Source organism: Trifolium pratense, linkage group LG2, assembly GCF_020283565.1.
Source record: "Trifolium pratense cultivar HEN17-A07 linkage group LG2, ARS_RC_1.1, whole genome shotgun sequence".
NCBI classification, from domain to species: Eukaryota; Viridiplantae; Streptophyta; class Magnoliopsida; order Fabales; family Fabaceae; genus Trifolium; species Trifolium pratense.
The window spans coordinates 64,167,129-64,185,574 of NC_060060.1; the positions used below are offsets into that span (position 1 = coordinate 64,167,129).

An 18,446-nucleotide genomic window follows, 5' to 3' on the forward strand; every position below is an offset into this window, starting at 1 on the left:
GGCCTCAATCAACAAGATTTTCGGATAATCTTCCCCTGGATTATAAGGATGTACTCTTGATTAGCAGGATCCCTAGGTGATTTACCCCTTGTTAGGAGTGTCTTGAAATGATTCACCTTTTAATCAGACCTTGTTGAAATTTCCTCAATGTCTAGTAAAAATTGTTTCTTTTGAAAAGTAGTTCTAATGCAACGCACATGCAAGTTTTTGAAATCGGAGAAAATCACAAGGAACATGTATGATGTTCAGAAGTGATAGAAAGAAAGTGATAAGCGATATTTCACAAACATGAGGAGTCAGTTTAACAACGATTTTGCTGAATATGCTTTCATAGTTAACCTAGCTTCAATTAGGTCTTTTGAGGGTTATAACGTGGTCTGGTTCACGGTTTTTGAAAAAGGATTATAAGGCTCAAAAATTTGATTTTAACCCACCCATTCTCCTTTGATGTCCTCCATTCCTAAATTCAATTAACTCAATGGATGCATTTAGTTGGCAAGAGAATTTTGGTAGCTATTATGACCGAGGTAGATACAATGGTCGAAGCACGGATGGAGTTTTTGAGGTGACAATCACTTTTTTTTCCACAAGCTTGTTCCATTTTTTTTTTTTAAAAATCCCTTACTTTTGCATGGACCATTTCTTTTGAATATGTGGTCCATCGGGATGCCCTGATTTTTTGCCTAAGTCTCTTTTCAATTTTTCTTTTTTACTTAGCGGGCTCTTTTTTTTTATTTTTTGGAACAACTCTGGTGAGATTTGCTTTAGATTCAGGAAGCTTATGACTGTCATATCAACCATTATGAGTTTTATCTTGTCATTATTTTTTCTATGTCAAATGATGTGCACGAGAAAGATAACATGCTTCAACCTCTTGGTGGAGTGATTAGATGGATCGATTCTCTTACATTAGGATGTACCATTGAATTAATTGAAGAACTACCCTGCCCCCGGATAAGATTTAAGGGTTTTTATAAATAGAAAGAACATCAACTTCGGGCTCAAAGGGGTTGTCTACGGATTATCTCCTTATATCTCCAGTGTTTGGGAAGGTGAAACAATGCCTTACATCATCAGTTCGGTCTTACTAGTAAAAGCATATGTCAGCAAATTCAGTTATTTTATTTCGTCATCCTCCTCCCAAGTTTGTTAACATACGAGAAGTGAAATGGAAAATCGAGTGATGATATAAGAAGAGAATATGATAAGATGGATTCCAAAAACATGCATGCTTGTTTTATTAAAAATACTAGTCAAGAGTACAAATTTAAAAAAAAACAATTCTTAGCAAGAAAGAAACTACAACTGAAAATAGCAAGTCTAATGACTCTAGGGATGAGCCTCCTTGCTGATCCATTGACTTTGAAGATGCCCCTTGACGTTCTCGGACTTGTCAAGGTGAGGGGTGACCATGGGATTCCTCCTTGAAGGTTAGCAATTTGCGATCGATGAGCTCCTGAACCTTGTATTTGAATGCCCTACACTTTTCAAGGTTATGCCCGAGTGATCCAGCATGGTATTCACATCTAGCATTCGCATCAAAATGAGGTGGATATGGCAGTGCTACCGGGGGAAGAGATCTTGGCTTCACCATCCCCTTTTGGATTAGGTACGACAAGATTTGACCATATGGTATGGGTACCGGATCAAAGTGCACATTCTTTCCTTTAGAGTTATTTCTAGGTCCAGACTGATTCTTCCGTTGGTATCCATTTTGCTGTTGTTGATACTTGGGAAGCATCCATGGTTGCGGTGTCTGAGGCGCTGGGCAGGCCAGTAGCAGGTCCGATGGAGGATTGTCTTCTTTTCCTAGTAGGATTTGTATGACCAAGCTCAATTGGGTCTTCGACTGGTTGACCTCATCTCTTAACATCCTTTGACCTTTTTGGAGTTCTTCCATAGTCTCTTGAGACATGCTTTAAATTTGCTTCGAGTATTGGGAAATCTGCTAGCGGAATTATGGTCGGGTGAGGATGAAGGTGTGAGATAGATGAACTTCATGTTTTGGGAATGCAGATGCATGTATGCAGATGCATGAAAATGCAAAAAAAGAATTTTTTTCAAGGCATGCTAAAAGATTTTAATGACATGCCATGATGAGACAAAAGAAGGTTAGGGTGTGACCCCAAGGTCCAATTTGTAGGGTGATTGGAAATTGATTACATAGCCTAAATAAGGGGCTCCCTACAATAGGCCGGTTCTAAATCTTTACTACCCAATCCCCTCACATGTAGGTTCTAAGATTTTTGTTTGTTTAAGGGCGAACACCAAGGTCGCGGCCCTCATTTAGGATTTCCCCACGAGATTGGGCTAACCAATTCGAAGGGTGTCCCTTAAATGGAGTCATTGGGTTCTATACAAGGTCCATAGAGTCATCGACCATGTCCAAAATTCCGCCAAGAGGATGGGCTAGCCAATTCCAGACGGACTTTTTGAACAAATCTACTCTAGGCGGAGTCTTCGCATATCACCGATTGGGATGTACATCCCATGGGCCCATACTACTTACTCCTTACTTAACTTAAGTTTTTTCTCAAGCTCGGGTGTAGAGCTTTTCTCAAACAACAAATCATAACCCACAATTGATATATATATACAACATAAATAAATGAAATTAAAACAAATAAAGCATAAAAGCAAGACCAAATGGAAAATAATGAAACACAATAAAAGCAAGCAAACAAACGGAAAACACTCAATCCTAAGACTAACAAGAATGGGCTTGACTCTCTTATGTCCCCAGTGAAGTCGCCAGCTGAAGCGGGTGGAAAAATGCGCGGGCGAAAAACGCTCGCTTAGACAGTAAAGTCGCCACCGAACTTTATTTATTCCCAAAGGAAAAGGAAAATATCGATAAAACCTTGAAAGAATGAAAAATGGTCGTCGCAACCATTTCCGGGTTCGGGAGTCGATTATGCGAGGGGAAGGTATTAGCACCCCTCACATCCGTTGTACTCAACGGGAACCTTCGCGTTAATTTTAGGGTTAAAAGAGTGTTTTAATTTATTTGTTTGCTTTTATTAATTATCGGAATTATTTACAAGAGGAGAAAAATGTTAGTTTTTTATTAGTGGGCTCGACAAGATGTTGAATCCTGCTCCTACGTATTCCCTGGTGCGATGGGAAACTCAAAGCCCCGTAGTTCTGGTAGAAAATGTTTGTGTGTTGGTTGATTTTATTTGTGAAAATTTATTTGTCACGCTTTAGCGAAAAAGTTTGTTTGATTAGAAAAAAAAGGGCTCGTGCTTGGGAGATGGTACCCGTTTGAGAAAAAATTGAGCGTGTATGAACGCAAAAAGAGTGAAGTTTGATGAGTTGAGATTGATTTTAAGTTGTGGAAGACAAACAACCGATAGGCAAGGCGCATGGCCAGCGTTCGGTCGTTTGAGGTATGAGCGGATGTACATCCGCCGCCCCCTTTTCAATCCAATTTTATTTATTAATTTATTTATTTTTTGTTTTAAACTAAGCAAATTAAATAAATCAGATAAATAAGTAAAAATAAAACAAATAATATTCACAGGGGGCGCAGAACAGTAACTGGGAGGAGCGTATAGAAACAGGCACACTAGGCCAAGCCTAGAAAGGGGCCAGAGGGACTGTCCAAACAAAATAAACGGGGAAAGTGACCTCTACCGTCTGATCAATCAGACGGTCTTGATGAGATTCTGTCGAGAAACGAACACGGCCGTTGGATGGAAATCAACAGCCTTAAATCAATGTACTACTGTGAGGGGGCGTGCACTAGATCAAAGCACTATATATCACCAACTACCGATCCCCCTTTATTTTCTACAAATTTTCTCTTTCTTCCTTCACTTTCTCTCTCTCGGTTCTTAATTTTTCTCTGCTAGGGTTCTTGGTTATCAAGAACAGGGATGAATCTTCATCCCTTCCGGTGGAACGCCACCGTGAGACCCAGATTCCGGCGCGGTGGCCGCCGGACCGGTACGGCGCCGACGCCACCGGACACCTCTTTTTTTTTTTATTTTATATTTTTTTATTTGACTAGATCCCCTTTAAACAACTCCAAAAATTCAAACTTCTCTTTTAAACACTGATTAGGCCTCGGTTATTTTTATTCAACAAAATCACAAAAAATAAATCCAATCCAAATACACATGGGTTCTACATACATCAGTCACATACACAAGTGATGCATAATAAGAAAAGTGAGTGGTACTAACCTTCCCTGCAGTGTTATCTCGGAGTAATTTTCCTTCCTGTATTCCTCTTCTTTTCTTCCTCCTCCCGATGTCTTTTTATGCAATGCGAGGTCGACTCTCGGTAATAGAAGTGAAGGATTCGGAAGCTAGGATTTTGGATTGGAATTCTGTTTGTTTTTTTTTTGTTTATGCGTGCAATATTTTTCTCTTTTTTCCTCTGTGTTTTCTCTGTTTTTTCTCTGATTTTTTCTCTGATTTTTTTTCTCCTCCACCCTTTTTTGCGTGTAATCTTGAGTTTTTATAGCAATAGGACTAGGTTTTTTGGCATTGAATCCTGATTGATCTGATATGAATGATGATTGAGCAAATTTGCAAGTGAATGAAAATTTTCCTTTTTGGTTTGATTTGTTCTCATCTACAACTAATGTGATTCAATGTTGTTTATGAGTGAAATTTGATTTTTTCCTTTCCTGATACGCCTGTTTACTGTCACTCTTATCCTTTGTTTTGTTTTTTTTTTGTGTCTTTTTTTTTTTAACTAAAAAAAAATATAATAAAATGAAATAAAACGAAAAAAGGACATCGGTGGGATCCAAACTCATGATCTTACACTCGCAACTCCTCAAATTCTCTTCTCAATACCAAATGAGCTAACTTAAATATTTGAAAGTGAAATGCATTGCAAATAATATAACACTAACCATGAAGTCAAAATTTGGGGTATGACACAGTGAAATAAAGATAACACTTCAGAATTTGGTTCAATCGAAGTGAGTTCATTTTAGAGGAAAAAGTATGGAATATCAACAATTGATGAGAAGGTCAATGTTTGGTTTATGGAAAATATATGCACATGAATATGAAACAATGGATTATCAACTCCCCTAATTATGGACAAGACTTCTCATTAACATTTCTTGGAAAACATTATTCTTCAGCATGACTTGCCACGTAATGGAATACGTAGAAACATAGGCAACCCAATATTAATTATTATAAAAAAATTGCGTAATGGAATATGTAGAAACATAGACAACCCAATATTAATTATTATAAAAAAATTGCTCTTGTAAAATTAGATTCTTACGGGAGGTCCTCCTTCACAAAACTCGACCACACCTCGACCAATTAAATTTCCCTGTTGGACAACAGAAATTCAAGAATGAAGTATAAAGATAACAAAACTATAAAAAGAAGCAATTGTGATATAAATTATGTAAATAAGTAGTTTAACCATCCTTGCAATGAATGAATAAGGAAGGAGTGGTGCATGGCCTTGAACCACTTCAAAATCGGCACCAAACGGTGCAAACACGGCCGTGCAAGTGGTGTTAGGTCATATGCCCCAATATTACGTCGATCCCTCTTATGAGTAAAATAAGTAATTACATAAATGATATGGAATTTTCAACAACTGTTGCAACTTGCTGGAAAATCATGCTTAATAGATGCATAAAAAAAGGGAAAGTATAGATGTAATTTTCATCAAATACTTTGTCAGGGGGACATCTTTTCAAAAACCTAAATCATAAGAAAAGTAGAGAACACTATAGAGAAATGATTAGCATTTAGCATCCATTGATATTTGTAAGAACAATTCATATAATATAAGCCGAAAGGGAGGAAAAAAACCAATGGAAAAAAATAAATAAAATCTCAATTCTCATGTTTTACCTGGGAGAAGCCAACAATGTTGTATCCTCCCTTCAATTCTTTCATTTCCTTCACCTGTACATGGTGTTTAAAAGAGTAAAAATATTAAATTCAAAAGCATGGTAAGAAAAGAAATGTTACTACGATAATGCAGGAATATCTTCATCACCTTCTGGCAAACAACATCTGCCTGTAAAGATTTGAAACCAAACAAATCACTTATAATCAATATTTCCATTAGGCAATACCATATACACATAAAATCTTCTGCCCAATTACCTGCTCTTGCATAGGCATAAAAAATGAATCCCATGCTCCATTGCCTATCTCACTGAAGAAAATACAGAAACTTCATTAGTCACAAAAAATAATGTTTGAATGGAGGATTTTGCAGGAAAGGGAAAGACTTGATTTTATTTTCTATATTAAAGAAGCTACAAATATAATTTTTTTTTGTCAAGTAGCCAGCCTAGTGACTAGACTCACACACTTTATTTGCGGAAAAGTGGGAAGTCCTATGTTCAAAACCAGGCCCCTACTACATATGTCCTTGCATCTGCCGACTGAGTTGTACTTACATGATAACTATGAAATATTTCTAAGAATGAATTAAGTGTGACCGAAAGATTAAATGATCATTTATTTATCATTTTATTGTTTCAATTTTTTTTTTTTAAAATCTCAAGTAAACACCAAAATATAGACTCAGACCTCCAAAATCAACCATTCAAACCTATGAAGCATGGACAAAGACACGAACACCAGACACGACACAGACACTGACATGTCAACACCGATAATAATTCGAGAAAATGACATAATTTAGTGTAATCAGAAGTGTCGGTGTCGTGTCGGTGTATGACACCGACGCATGTCTGACACCGATGCCTGTTCGACACCGTCATAAATTCAAACATACCCTACATTACAGTAGCCATAATCCAAGTAAAAATTATTAACAAATACCAGCATGAAAAACAGCAGAAATGAATCCAGTATTAAAGGAAACACTGCAAAATTAGTTGATGGATGGTAAGCATACACGCAAAATCCCTGAACAACAGAGCAGGCGATGAGTTCCTCGGTGAGTAATTTGACAGTAGGGAAAGAGCACTGATTCCCAATTCCTGAAACAAAACAAGAATCATTCTCATGAATACATGCATAATTATGAAATATGATGCTATACTGAAAGTGAAATTAAAATGGAGAAGTAAATGTACCGTGAATGACAATGAAGGGTATTGAGTATGAAATTGGGAAGATGGAGAAGAAGAAGATGAGAAAAGAAAGAGGATGAAGATGCAGCAGCAACATCTGTAACAAGCTTGAATTCTTTTCAAGTATTCATTGTGAGTTGATATAGATCGTATAATGAATAATGATAGTTATGATTGATAATCAAATGACACAGTCAAGAAGGATCAATGGTGGCAGTAGATATGAATATGATTCATAAATGAAGAGGAGTCACATTCAACTTTTAGGTGTCATTTAACATGGAAAAGTAGTAAAGTTTCCCACCATGGGCAAATTGGTTTATTACCTTTGGATCAAAAAAGGAACACACATTTATGATAGTCTCTCAACACTATATTATTTTTCACTTTATCTTTTAAACTATCTTCCACCACTATCCTCCTCCAAACCAAAACAACCCAGATTTCTTGTGTCATTTAATGTAATAGAAATTCTTTGGCCATGAATAAGAACCTTTGGATAATGTAACACATCAGAAATCTAACTGTCCTACAATGCTTTAAACAATAATAAAATAATGATAAAATAATAATAAATAGAATTATATCCTTGACAAAAAATGGGCCCAAGTTAACATGACCCTAATAATAATAATAATAACAATAATAATATATGGTCTAAAACTTCATGTTGCAATTACACACAAAACAACAAATTCAACTGTGCATACATTGCAGTATTATGGCAGAAGAGACCAACGCTCAAATCTCTCACCATTGGACTAAACCTAATGGTTTTTTAGGATAATGATTTTTAATCAACATTTTTCTAATCAACTTTTTTTCTTTATGACTTTTTTGTCATATATTCGTTGTAACTTTTTCTCAAGATATAGAAGTGAGTGTGCAACTTTTTCTTTTTATCTCTTCTTTTGTCCATTAACTATTATTCGTTTTCTTCCAAATTCATTCATTATACACTGCTAATCATTCAAACTACTATTATCCTTCAATCTTCATAGCTTTCATTTTCCTTCAAATTTCCTATACAACTTCCTTGCTTTAACTATAGAAGATGGCTGCAACTATGATAGGAGGAGCTTTTCTATCTGCAACTATTCAAACCTTAGTTGAGAAACTTGCTTCAAAAGAATTTCTTGATTACATCACAAACACCAAGCTCAATGTCTCACTCTTGAGACAGTTAAAAACAACACTGCTCACTCTTCAGGCTGTGCTAGATGATGCTGAGGAGAAGCAGATCAACAATCCTTCTGTCAAACAATGGCTTGATGACTTGAAAGATGCTGTCTTTGATGCCGAGGATTTGCTCAACCAAATCAGCTACGATTCTCTGCGATGCAAGGTGGAGAATACACAAGCTGCAAACAAGACTAATCAGGTGTGGAATTTCCTTTCATCTCCTTTTAAGAACATCTATGGAGAGATCAATTCCCAAATGAAGATCATGTGTGAAACCCTGCAGCTTTTTGCACATCATAAAGATATCCTTGGTTTGCAAATTAAAAGTGCAAGAGTTTCTCATAGAACACCTTCAAGTTCTATGGTCAATGAATCTGTCATGGTTGGTAGGAAAGATGACAAAGAGATAGTGATGAACATGTTGCTATCAGATAATGGCACTAGCAATAACAATATAGGCGTTGTTGCAATTTTAGGCATGGGTGGTGTCGGAAAAACAACACTTGCACAGCTTGCTTACAATGATGATAAAGTTCAAGAGCACTTTGATCTCAAAGCATGGGCTTGTGTATCTGAGGATTTTGATATTTTGAAAGTAACCAAAACTCTCATTGAATCTGTCACTTCAAAGGCATGGGAAAGTAATAACCTTGATGTTCTTCGAGTTGAACTAAAGAAATATTTGAGAGACAAAAGATTTTTGATTGTGTTGGATGACCTATGGAATGACAATTATAATGATTGGGATGAACTTGTAACTCCCTTGATTAAAGGAAATAGTGGAAGTAGAGTGATTGTCACAACACGCCAAGAAAAAGTTGCAATTGTTGCACACACATTTCCTATTCATAAATTAGAAGTTCTAGCTATCAGATGAAGACAGTTGGTCATTACTCTCAAAGCATGCATTTGGAAGTGATGAATTTTGTGGAAGTAAATGCTTAAACCTAGAAGTTATTGGCAGAAAAATTGCGAAAAAATGTGGTGGATTGCCCATAGCTGCTAAAACACTTGGAGGACTATTGCGTTCAAAAGTAGATACTAAAGAGTGGATTGAAGTTCTAAATAGTGAAATATGGAACTTACCAAATGATAATATTTTGCCTGCATTGTTTCTGAGTTATCAATATCTTTCCTCTCAGTTGAAAAGGTGTTTTTCCTATTGTTCCATTTTTCCGAAGTACTATCCACTTGATAGGAAGCAATTGGTTTTCTTGTGGATGGCAGAATGATTCCTTGATCATTCTCAAGACCAAAAATCTATGGAGGAAGTAGGCGACGAGTGTTTTGCTGAATTTTTATCTAGATCATTAATTCAACAATTGCATGATGATTCTAGAGGACAAAAGTTTGTCATGCATGACCTGGTTAATGATTTAGCTACAGTTGTATCTGGAAAAAGTTGTTATAGGCTTGACTTTAGTGGCGACAGCTCTAAAAATGTGCGCCACTTGTCATATAATCAAGAAGAGTTTGACATAGGCAATAAGTTTATGATTTTAAACAAATTCAAATGCTTAAGAAGCTTCCTACCCATTGGCTCTGGATGGGAAAGTTACTTATCAATAAAGGTGGTCAATGATTTTCTACCCTCACTTGGAATGACTTTAGTTACTTATCAAAATATGATAACATCACCGTGCTTCCAGATTCAATTGGCAATTTGGTGCATTTGCGCTATCGAGACCTCTCTCACACTAAAATCAAAAGCTTGCCAGATACAATGTGCAATCTCTACAACTTGCAAACCTTGCTTCTATCAGGGTGCTCAAATCTCACAGAACTTCCAGTACATATTGGAAAGTTAATTAATTTACGTCACCTTGATGTCGATATGACAAGCATAATAGAGATGCCAAAGCAAATTGTTGAACTAGAAAACCTTCAAACTTTAACTGTTTTTGTAGTAGGCAAGAAAAATATTGGTTTAAGTGTCAGAGAACTCGGGAGGTTTCCTAAACTACGAGGGAAGTTATTCATCAAGAACTTGGAAAATGTCATTGATGTTGTGGAAGCATATGATACCAACTTGAAGAGCAAAGAACATATTGAGGAATTAACGTTACAGTGGGGCAAAGAAACTGATGACTCACTTAAAGATAAAGATGTGCTTGATATGTTACAACCATCACCAAACCTGAAGAAGTTGAGCATTGACTTGTATGGTGGGACAAGTTTTCCTAGTTGGTTGGGAGATTCTTCATTTTTTAACATGGTGTCCCTTCGCATCGATAATTGTGCATATTGCATGACACTTCCACCACTAGGGCAGCTACCTTCTCTCAAGGACCTAAGTATAAGATGTATGTCAACATTGGAGACAATTGGCCCGGAGTTTTATGGAATGGTAGGAGGAGGTTCCAACTCTTCCATTCAACCATTTTCATCCCTTGAGGAGCTGGTAATTAAGGAAATGTCAAATTGGAAGGAATGGCTTCCCCTTCAAGACGACATATTTCCTTTTCCTCGTCTTAAAACTCTAAAGTTATCTAAGTGTCCTGAACTGAGAGGGTGTTTTCCTAGCCATCTTCCTTCCATAGAAGAAATCAAAATAAAAGATTGTGATCTTCTGGCCACACCATCAACTGAGCCTTGGCTCTCCTCAATTAAAAAACTTTTTATTGCAAGAGATTTACATTCTGAAACCAATACTAAACAGATCCAATGCTCATTGCTTGAGAGTGATTCTCCATATCTTCTGCAAGATATGACGATAAGGAGTTGTCAAATCCTTAAAGCTGTTCCTGAGATGATTGTAAACAGCACTTGTCTCAGAGAATTGAATCTTTGTGGCCTTCGGTCTCTCAATTCATTTCCAACAAATGGTCTACCCACTTCTTTGCAAACACTTTGTATCCGCGATTGTAACAACTTAGCATTCCTCCCTCTTAAAACGTGGAGCAATTACACATCACTTGTGAAACTTGATTTACATAATAGTTGTGACACACTTAACTCCTTCCCATCGAATGGTTTTCCTATGCTCCAAGATCTTTCCATTTGTGAATGTAGGAGTTTTGAATCTATTTTTATTTCAGAAACTTCTTCCCTTAGCTTGTCAACCCTCCAATATCTTTATGTCGATGGTTGCAAGGCACTTGCATTATTACCTCAACGGATGGACACCCTCACCGCTCTTGTATTTATGTACCTCCGTAATCTTCCAAGTTTGAAGTTACCATTTTGCAATCATTTATCCATTGTGGATACTCTAAAGAATGATATCCTTAACTAGTGTCATGCCCTTCGTTTATTAGTAATACAATCATTTATTATTGAAGCTCATTCTCCTAGAAATTACATGGTTAATACCAAAACAAGAATTTCAATTGGAGATTGAAAGATGATTAAATAAGGTTATCTCAACTAGATTGCTACACTTGGAAAGAGTCACATTCAGTTTTTATAGCACAACTTTTAGGATAATGATATGTATCCATAAATAAATGTGCAAGTTCTTTTTTTTTTTTTTTATATTTGTTACTAAAAATAAAAATTTCACTCTATAAAATTTTTACTCTGGAGTACTAGAGTGTCGAAGACGGTTGTTATTGTTAAGGAAGCAAATACATAATTTTTTTACTTAAAATTGATGCATTCAAATTGTTTAAAGCTATATTTTACCTTTTGAAAAATAACATAAAATAATATCTCTAGTTTTGCTTCCTTCATTGCTTTCTCCAGATTCAAGCAAGTTCCATGTTAATCTAAGACCAAGACTATTGTCTGAAATACAAGGGTTATATTTGAAAGGAATAGCAACGATTTTGACACTTTTACATGAACTAGGAACATGAACTTCAGGGTCAACCGTGTAAACATGATAACTTGAACCACTTTAAACATGGAATCTCAGTGAAATTTGTGTAAAAGTGGTAGTGGAACAATTCAGGTATGTAAAGTTTTTAACAACAAACACCACTTAATAACATTACTCTTATACATTTTAACAACATATTACACCACTTAATAACATTACTTATACATTTTAACAACATATTACATCTAATAATTTTTAGCAATACATTCCAACAATGAATAGATATGAGTATCAGAAGAACACATAGACCAACAACATACATCAATAATAGAATCAATATTAATAAAGTATCAGCTGACACTTGAACTGTTGAACACATACATCAACAATGTACATCATGATTTTTGGCCGTTCAAATATGGTACTACATGTTTCTTGATAACTGCTTCGGTTATTTCCGCATGTTGTCCTGGAACGCTAATGAAATGGACACGGCCAGCTTCGTCTAAAGCTCTTAAGCCAATCCAGTCTTCAGTGTAAAGTTTTGTCTGCAAAGCAGATTAAGGTCGTAAGCAAAAATACAGCTAAGCTATCAAGTGGTCTATTACTACAAGAAACCATGCACCACAAAACATTCAATGAAGTAATGCGTTGATGCTGATTTTGTTCCGACGGTCAAACCATAATGGTCCTCTAAGGCATTATAGTGCATTGATGTGAAGCTATCAAGTAAGAGCTAAGCTAATAATGTCAGGAATTTCAAACAAGTGTTTCAGACATCTCTGTCTAAAATGGTTGTTCCGACGGTCAAACCATAATGGTCCTCTAAGGCATTACAGTGCATTGATGTGAAGCTATCAAGTAAGAGCTAAGCTAATAATGCCAGGAATTTCAAACAAGTGTTTCAGACATCTCTGTCTAAAATGGTTATTTCAAGATTTTATTTTTGAAAACTAAAACTTCTTTGACATTGAAAATGTTGAATTGGTAATGACATATAAATAGACAATAGAAGTTTAAGGAGGCATCATGTAGACAGAAAATATCATAGACATGTCAAATTAAAAGAATACCTTTTGCGGTGGTAAAACTGGCTTGAAGTGGCGATCTGGATAATAACCAAACCAGGATGTTTCTTTTGGTATTAAAGCTGTGTCGTTCTCAAACTGTTGGAGTATAACATAAGTGTTATTTCCCAGTTTATAAAAAATCGATTTTTAAAATTAAATTAGGCAAGGAGAAGTTCCTGTCCGAGTCGCGGTTCGATACGCTCTCTTTAAGACGTTTCACGGCACTAACCAAATTTGTGCTAGACTATCAACCGCGAAGTCCCCAGGATAAAACAGTCAATTCAATAATATACCGTTAGAAACAGGCAGAAAAACACCTTCGATGGTTACGAACCAGTCTAGTATTGATATACGAATATCAACTCGAAGTATCACCAAGCCCAAGCCCGGCCCGGCCGGGCGGCGGCACGCGTGTGATATTCAACATTGTGTGCGGTCTACCTCGTTTACAAAACTGGGTACCCCTTGGGGCGTACCCCAAGTAGTGACCTTTCAATATATAAACACTACTTATGTGTGTGTTCCAACCAATGTGGGACTAATTGAAGCTTTTTTCAATTCACACATAGTTGTTCTTATTGTGTTCATTTCTATACCAAGTTTTCATCTACAAGTTTCACACTTGTTCCAACAATAAGACAACAAATAAACAAGTTTCTCTCATGAAGTGAGCATTAAATATTCGTAACATATCAAAGAAAGTTAATTTTTTAGGACTTACCATGATAAGTACCAAATTCTCTAAGCTACTAAATCTTTCCTTGTAAGTGGAATTCCTCTGACCAGGTTTTTCATTGTTAAGCTTAGGGAGGAACCTACTGCTCTCCAAATATTGAGGTATGGCCTGAAATCAAAATTGGTTTTAATGTGAAGGTTTTGAACAAATTTTACAGAAACAAACAGCTATGATAAATGGGTACAGAATATCATATATAACTGGATAGTCGAGTGTAAGAAAACAGGCTAACCATGGACTCCTAAAATTGGTAACTAGATAAAACAACCACAAATAAGTTACATTTCATTACTAAATTTCTACTTGTTAAGAGAATTTATACTCACATTTGGTAATTTAAGATATCCACTAGGAGCCAAATGTTCCTGCAGTTTTTTGAATTGAGGTATGTTAGAGACGGTAAAGTGAGCAAAAAATAATGAGTGACAAAGTAACGAGATAATAAATTATGGGCAAAGTAAATATGTTATACAAGATCAGACAAAGAGAAAATAAATAGAAGGTAGATAAATACTTGAATAAAGGTACTGTAAATCGGTCCCTTGATGAGATCATCTGCAAGTTTGCAAAAGACTTCTTTCTGTAGAAACAAATTAAAATCACTCAACAATGGAAGAACTCAGCAAAATAAAATTTTGATATAGATTTCACTCTACTGATGTGCCTATTTGTGGACACAGATTAAATGACAATAAATTTTAGGGACACCACATTATAGTAAATGCTGCAATATTTCGCAAATAACCATAGCACATGGCAATATCTAAATAGTACAGCGCACCAAAAAGTTGAAGAGAGACACATAAATGAGTTTTATAATTTTATCTGATACTCTCTACAAGAGAATTAAAATAAAAACTTCAAAAATGATTTCACGTTGTACTGTCAATGATATGAAATATGCTTGATTATTTAAGAAAATAAAATATGCTTGATTATTGGTTCCCTATACCCTATACTATCAATGATGTGAAATTGTTGAAATATGATGCATATTTCTAGAATCTTCTACAATACATTAGTAACTTGTAGAATAAACCATTACTAGAATGCTTGGGTAGCTAGTAGAATAAACCATTACTAGATTTCTATTAGGAAATATCATGAAATATCTAGAATAAATTATCTAGAATAACATATAGAGGCTTCATCATACTATTACTCTCTCCTCCTATAACAAGTTGATTACTAATGTGTTACCTCTTGTTTCATGTTACTAACTACTCCAATACTATCTCTCACACTACTTGCTACTATATTCCAACTATTAACTAAAGTCTTCTACACTATTCAAATACATTCTAAACTAACACCATCACCTCAACTACTAACAAAAACTAAACACAAACATATTTGGTCTTGTTATGTTGAAAAACACACTTTTCGATACCACTTCCTCCTAGTCTCTACCCGTCAAGGACCAAAATTAATTAAGCAATTATGAATATTTTACCGTTAGGTTCCCTAAGATGAGTAGAGATGACCAAGGTCTATTTTTGGGAAAAGAATGGGGTGCCCTAGGGGATTAGAGTCTCACTGTAAGGAGGGACATGTGACTTAACGACTTGTTGCAATTGCAAATATGACAGCTACAGTGTTGGAAGCACGTGGGAAAGAAAACCGAAGTGGAGGAAAGTGAGACAAGAAAGAATCAGGCCTCTTTAATTGCTAGGATCTTATTTTCGTTAATACACTCATCCTTATATGTACTCATCTCGGCTACAAATATTATCCCATTGCAGTTAAGTATTAAGTTTACGTATCTGTTCAGACTATCTTATTAAATAATCAATTCAATTAAAGAATGGTATGGTGCCAACACCAAGTAAATTGATACTATTGAATGTGGTATTTCAAAAATCTACCATAACACAGAAAGAATAAAGGCGTCAAGCTGGGTAGAAATAATGATACTCACACCACACAGGGGAACTGAAGCAATACCAGCATGAGGCCCCCCTAAAGAGACAAAGTTTTTAACCTGTTTAAACAATAATAAGGAAGAATATCTCATGAATAAGTTGACAAGAGTAAGTATATAGAGAAGCAAAAATACACAGAAGAACAATAATACAAACATTGAAGAGAGAAATGAATTACACAGAAGCAAGAAAGATAAGCAGAACAAGAAGGAACTTAATCAATATTTCTTTAAAGCACGTGAATTGCATTCTCATTTCTCCACTATAATGAGAATAAAGTAATGAAAGACAGCTATAGAGTTGAAAACAAAATGTTATTCTACACCCTATTGTTTAAAAACACAACATACGGTGAAACAAAGATAACACTTCAGAATTTGGTTCCGTCGAAGTGAGCTCATTTTAGACGAAAAAGTATGGAATCTCAACAATTGATGAGAACTGAGAAGTCAATGTTTGGTTTATGGAAAATATATGCACATGAATATGAAACAATGGATTATCAACTCCCCTAATTCTCAATTATGGACAAGACTTCTCATTAACATTTCATGGAAAACATTATTCTTCAGGCTTGCCACGTACTATGTAGAAACATATAGACAACCCAATATTAATTATTATAAAAAAAATTGCACTTGTAAAATTAGATTCTTACGGGAGGTCCTCCATCACAAAACTCTACCACACCTCGACCAATTAAAGTTCCCTGTTGGACAACGGAAATTCAAGAATAAAGTATAAAAATAACAAAACTATAAAAAGAAGCAATTGTGATATAAATTATGTAAATATGTAGTTTAACCATCCTTGCAACGAATGAATACGGAAAGAGTGGTGCATGGCCTTGAACCACATCAAAATCGGCGGCAAACAGTGCAGATATCATGCACAAGGCCGTGCAAGCGGTGTCAAGTCATCTGCCCCAATATTACGTCGATCCCTCTTATGAGTAAAATAAGTAATTACATAAATGATATGGAATTTTCAACAAACCGTTGCAACTTCCTGGAAAATCATGCTTAATAGATGCATAAAGAAAGGGAAAGTATAGATGTAATTTTCATCAAATACTTCCGCAAACCTTTACAGATGGCAATGAACAACATATTTTCAAAAACCTAAATCCTATGATAAGTAGAAACACGGTAGAATTATATCAAGCATAATCCTAACCACAAATGAACATAGTTTTTGTTTTCGCCGTCTAATAATTTTTAAAACCTTTGTAAAAATGAACTTCTTTCTGATAGAGAAATGATTAGCATTTAGCATCCATTGATATTCGTAAGAACAATTCATATAAGCCGAAAGAAAGGAAAAAAATCAAATCCCAATTCTCATGTTTTACCTGGGAGATGCCAACAATGTTGTATCCTCCCTTCAATTCTTTCATTTTTTTCACCTGTACATGGTGTTTAAAAGAGTAAAAAGATTAAATTCAAATGCACGGTAAGAAAAGAAATGTTACCACGATAATACAGGAATCTCATTATCACCTTGTGGCAAACAATATCTGCCTGCAAACATATAAAACAAAACAAATCACTAACAGTAAATATTCCATTAGGAAATAATATACACACATAAAATCTTCTGCCCGATTACCTGCTTTAGCATAGGCATAAACCATGAATCCGATGTTCCATTGCCTACCTCACTGATGAAAATAGAGAAACTTCATTAGTCACAAAAAGTAATGTTTGAATGGAGGAATGGGAAAGACTTTATTTTATTTTCTATATTAAAGAAGCTATAAAAAATTTCATTGTTTTTTTTTTGTCAAGTAGCAAGCTAGTGGCTAGACTCGGAGAAGTGAGAAATTCCGGGTTCAAAGCCAGACCCCTACTTATGTCTTTGCAGCTACCAACTGAGTTGTAATTACATGATATGATAGCGCTATGAAATATTTCTAAGAATGAAGTGTGGTTGAAACTTTATATGATCATTTATTTATCATTTTATTCATCAATTTTTTTATTTTTTTTTAAATCTCAAGTATAAGCCAAAAAATAGACTTAAACCTCCAAAATCCACCATTCAAACATATACCTTAAGTTACAGTAGCCACAATCCAAGTAAAAAATTTTAACAAATACTAACATGAATCGATGAAAAACAATGACCCGGAGCACCGGTGAAACATATAAATAAAGAAATTCTATCTTAGAACTGGTGTATTCAATGAATCGAAAATATAAAAAGTTATTTTATTAGCATTAATTTTATATTTTATTTCTATTTTTGGTATGCTTAACAAGTGTCTCGGGACACTGTTTAACATGACCATTAAATATTTCGGGGCACCGTTTAGCATCACCCTTAAATAAAACAAAACAAAAGTAGTTAAGTAAGCATACACGCAAAATCCTTGAACACCAGAGTAGGTGATCAATTCCTCGGTGAATGATTTGACACCAGAGCACTGATTCCCAATTCCTGCAACCCAACAAGAATCATTCACATGTATAATTATGAAATATGATGCTATAGTGAAAATGGAGAAGTAAAAATACCGTGAATGACAATGAATGGTACTGAATATGAAATTGGGAAGATGAAGAAGAAGAAGATGAGAAAAGAAAGAGGATGAAGACGCAGCAGCAACATCATCCGTAACAAACTTGAATTCTTTTCCACAATTCATTGTTGGAGTGTTTGCAGAGTTGATATATAGATGGTATAATGAATGATGGTAGATATCGTTCATAATCAAATCACTGGCAAGAAGGATGAT

General features: G+C 35.3%; 2 protein-coding genes and 1 pseudogene across 4 annotated transcripts in view; 1 reads left to right on the top strand and 2 right to left on the bottom strand.

The window, feature by feature from the left end:
- The window catches only part of LOC123911406 (palmitoyl-protein thioesterase 1-like), a 42,412-nt gene extending 35,172 nt beyond the window's left edge, over positions 1 to 7,240 (bottom strand). The window contains exons 1-6 of one of the 2 annotated variants that reach the window (XM_045962810.1): positions 7,043 to 7,240; positions 6,862 to 6,946; positions 6,099 to 6,150; positions 5,989 to 6,009; positions 5,841 to 5,894; positions 5,254 to 5,304 (exon numbers count right to left, since the gene is read on the bottom strand). In XM_045962810.1, the coding sequence (XP_045818766.1) occupies positions 5,254 to 5,304; positions 5,841 to 5,894; positions 5,989 to 6,009; positions 6,099 to 6,150; positions 6,862 to 6,946; positions 7,043 to 7,136 (357 nt within the window). In that variant the 5' untranslated portion in view covers positions 7,137 to 7,240. The remainder of the gene's footprint in view (positions 1 to 5,253; positions 5,305 to 5,840; positions 5,895 to 5,988; positions 6,010 to 6,098; positions 6,151 to 6,861; positions 6,947 to 7,042) is intronic. The other variant, XM_045962809.1, reaches the window with a different exon arrangement.
- A 722-nt stretch (positions 7,241 to 7,962) lies between these two features.
- On the top strand, positions 7,963 to 11,667 carry LOC123911405 (annotated as a pseudogene).
- A 476-nt stretch (positions 11,668 to 12,143) lies between these two features.
- Positions 12,144 to 18,378, bottom strand: LOC123911409 (palmitoyl-protein thioesterase 1-like). 2 transcript variants are annotated; one of them, XM_045962812.1, is made up of 12 exons: positions 18,226 to 18,377; positions 18,070 to 18,148; positions 17,318 to 17,369; positions 17,209 to 17,229; positions 17,061 to 17,114; positions 16,368 to 16,418; positions 15,706 to 15,768; positions 14,302 to 14,367; positions 14,114 to 14,152; positions 13,773 to 13,895; positions 13,055 to 13,147; positions 12,144 to 12,529 (listed from the first exon to the last, which is right to left on the bottom strand). In XM_045962812.1, the coding sequence occupies exons 1-12, from the start codon at positions 18,320 to 18,322 to the stop codon at positions 12,377 to 12,379; spliced, it is 891 nt and encodes a 296-aa protein (XP_045818768.1). In that variant the 5' UTR covers positions 18,323 to 18,377; the 3' UTR covers positions 12,144 to 12,376. The 2 variants fall into 2 exon arrangements, with proteins under 2 accessions (XP_045818768.1, XP_045818769.1); XM_045962813.1 differs by lacking the exon at positions 13,055 to 13,147 and having other exon boundaries at positions 18,226 to 18,378.
- Between the last annotated feature and the right edge of the window lie 68 nt (positions 18,379 to 18,446).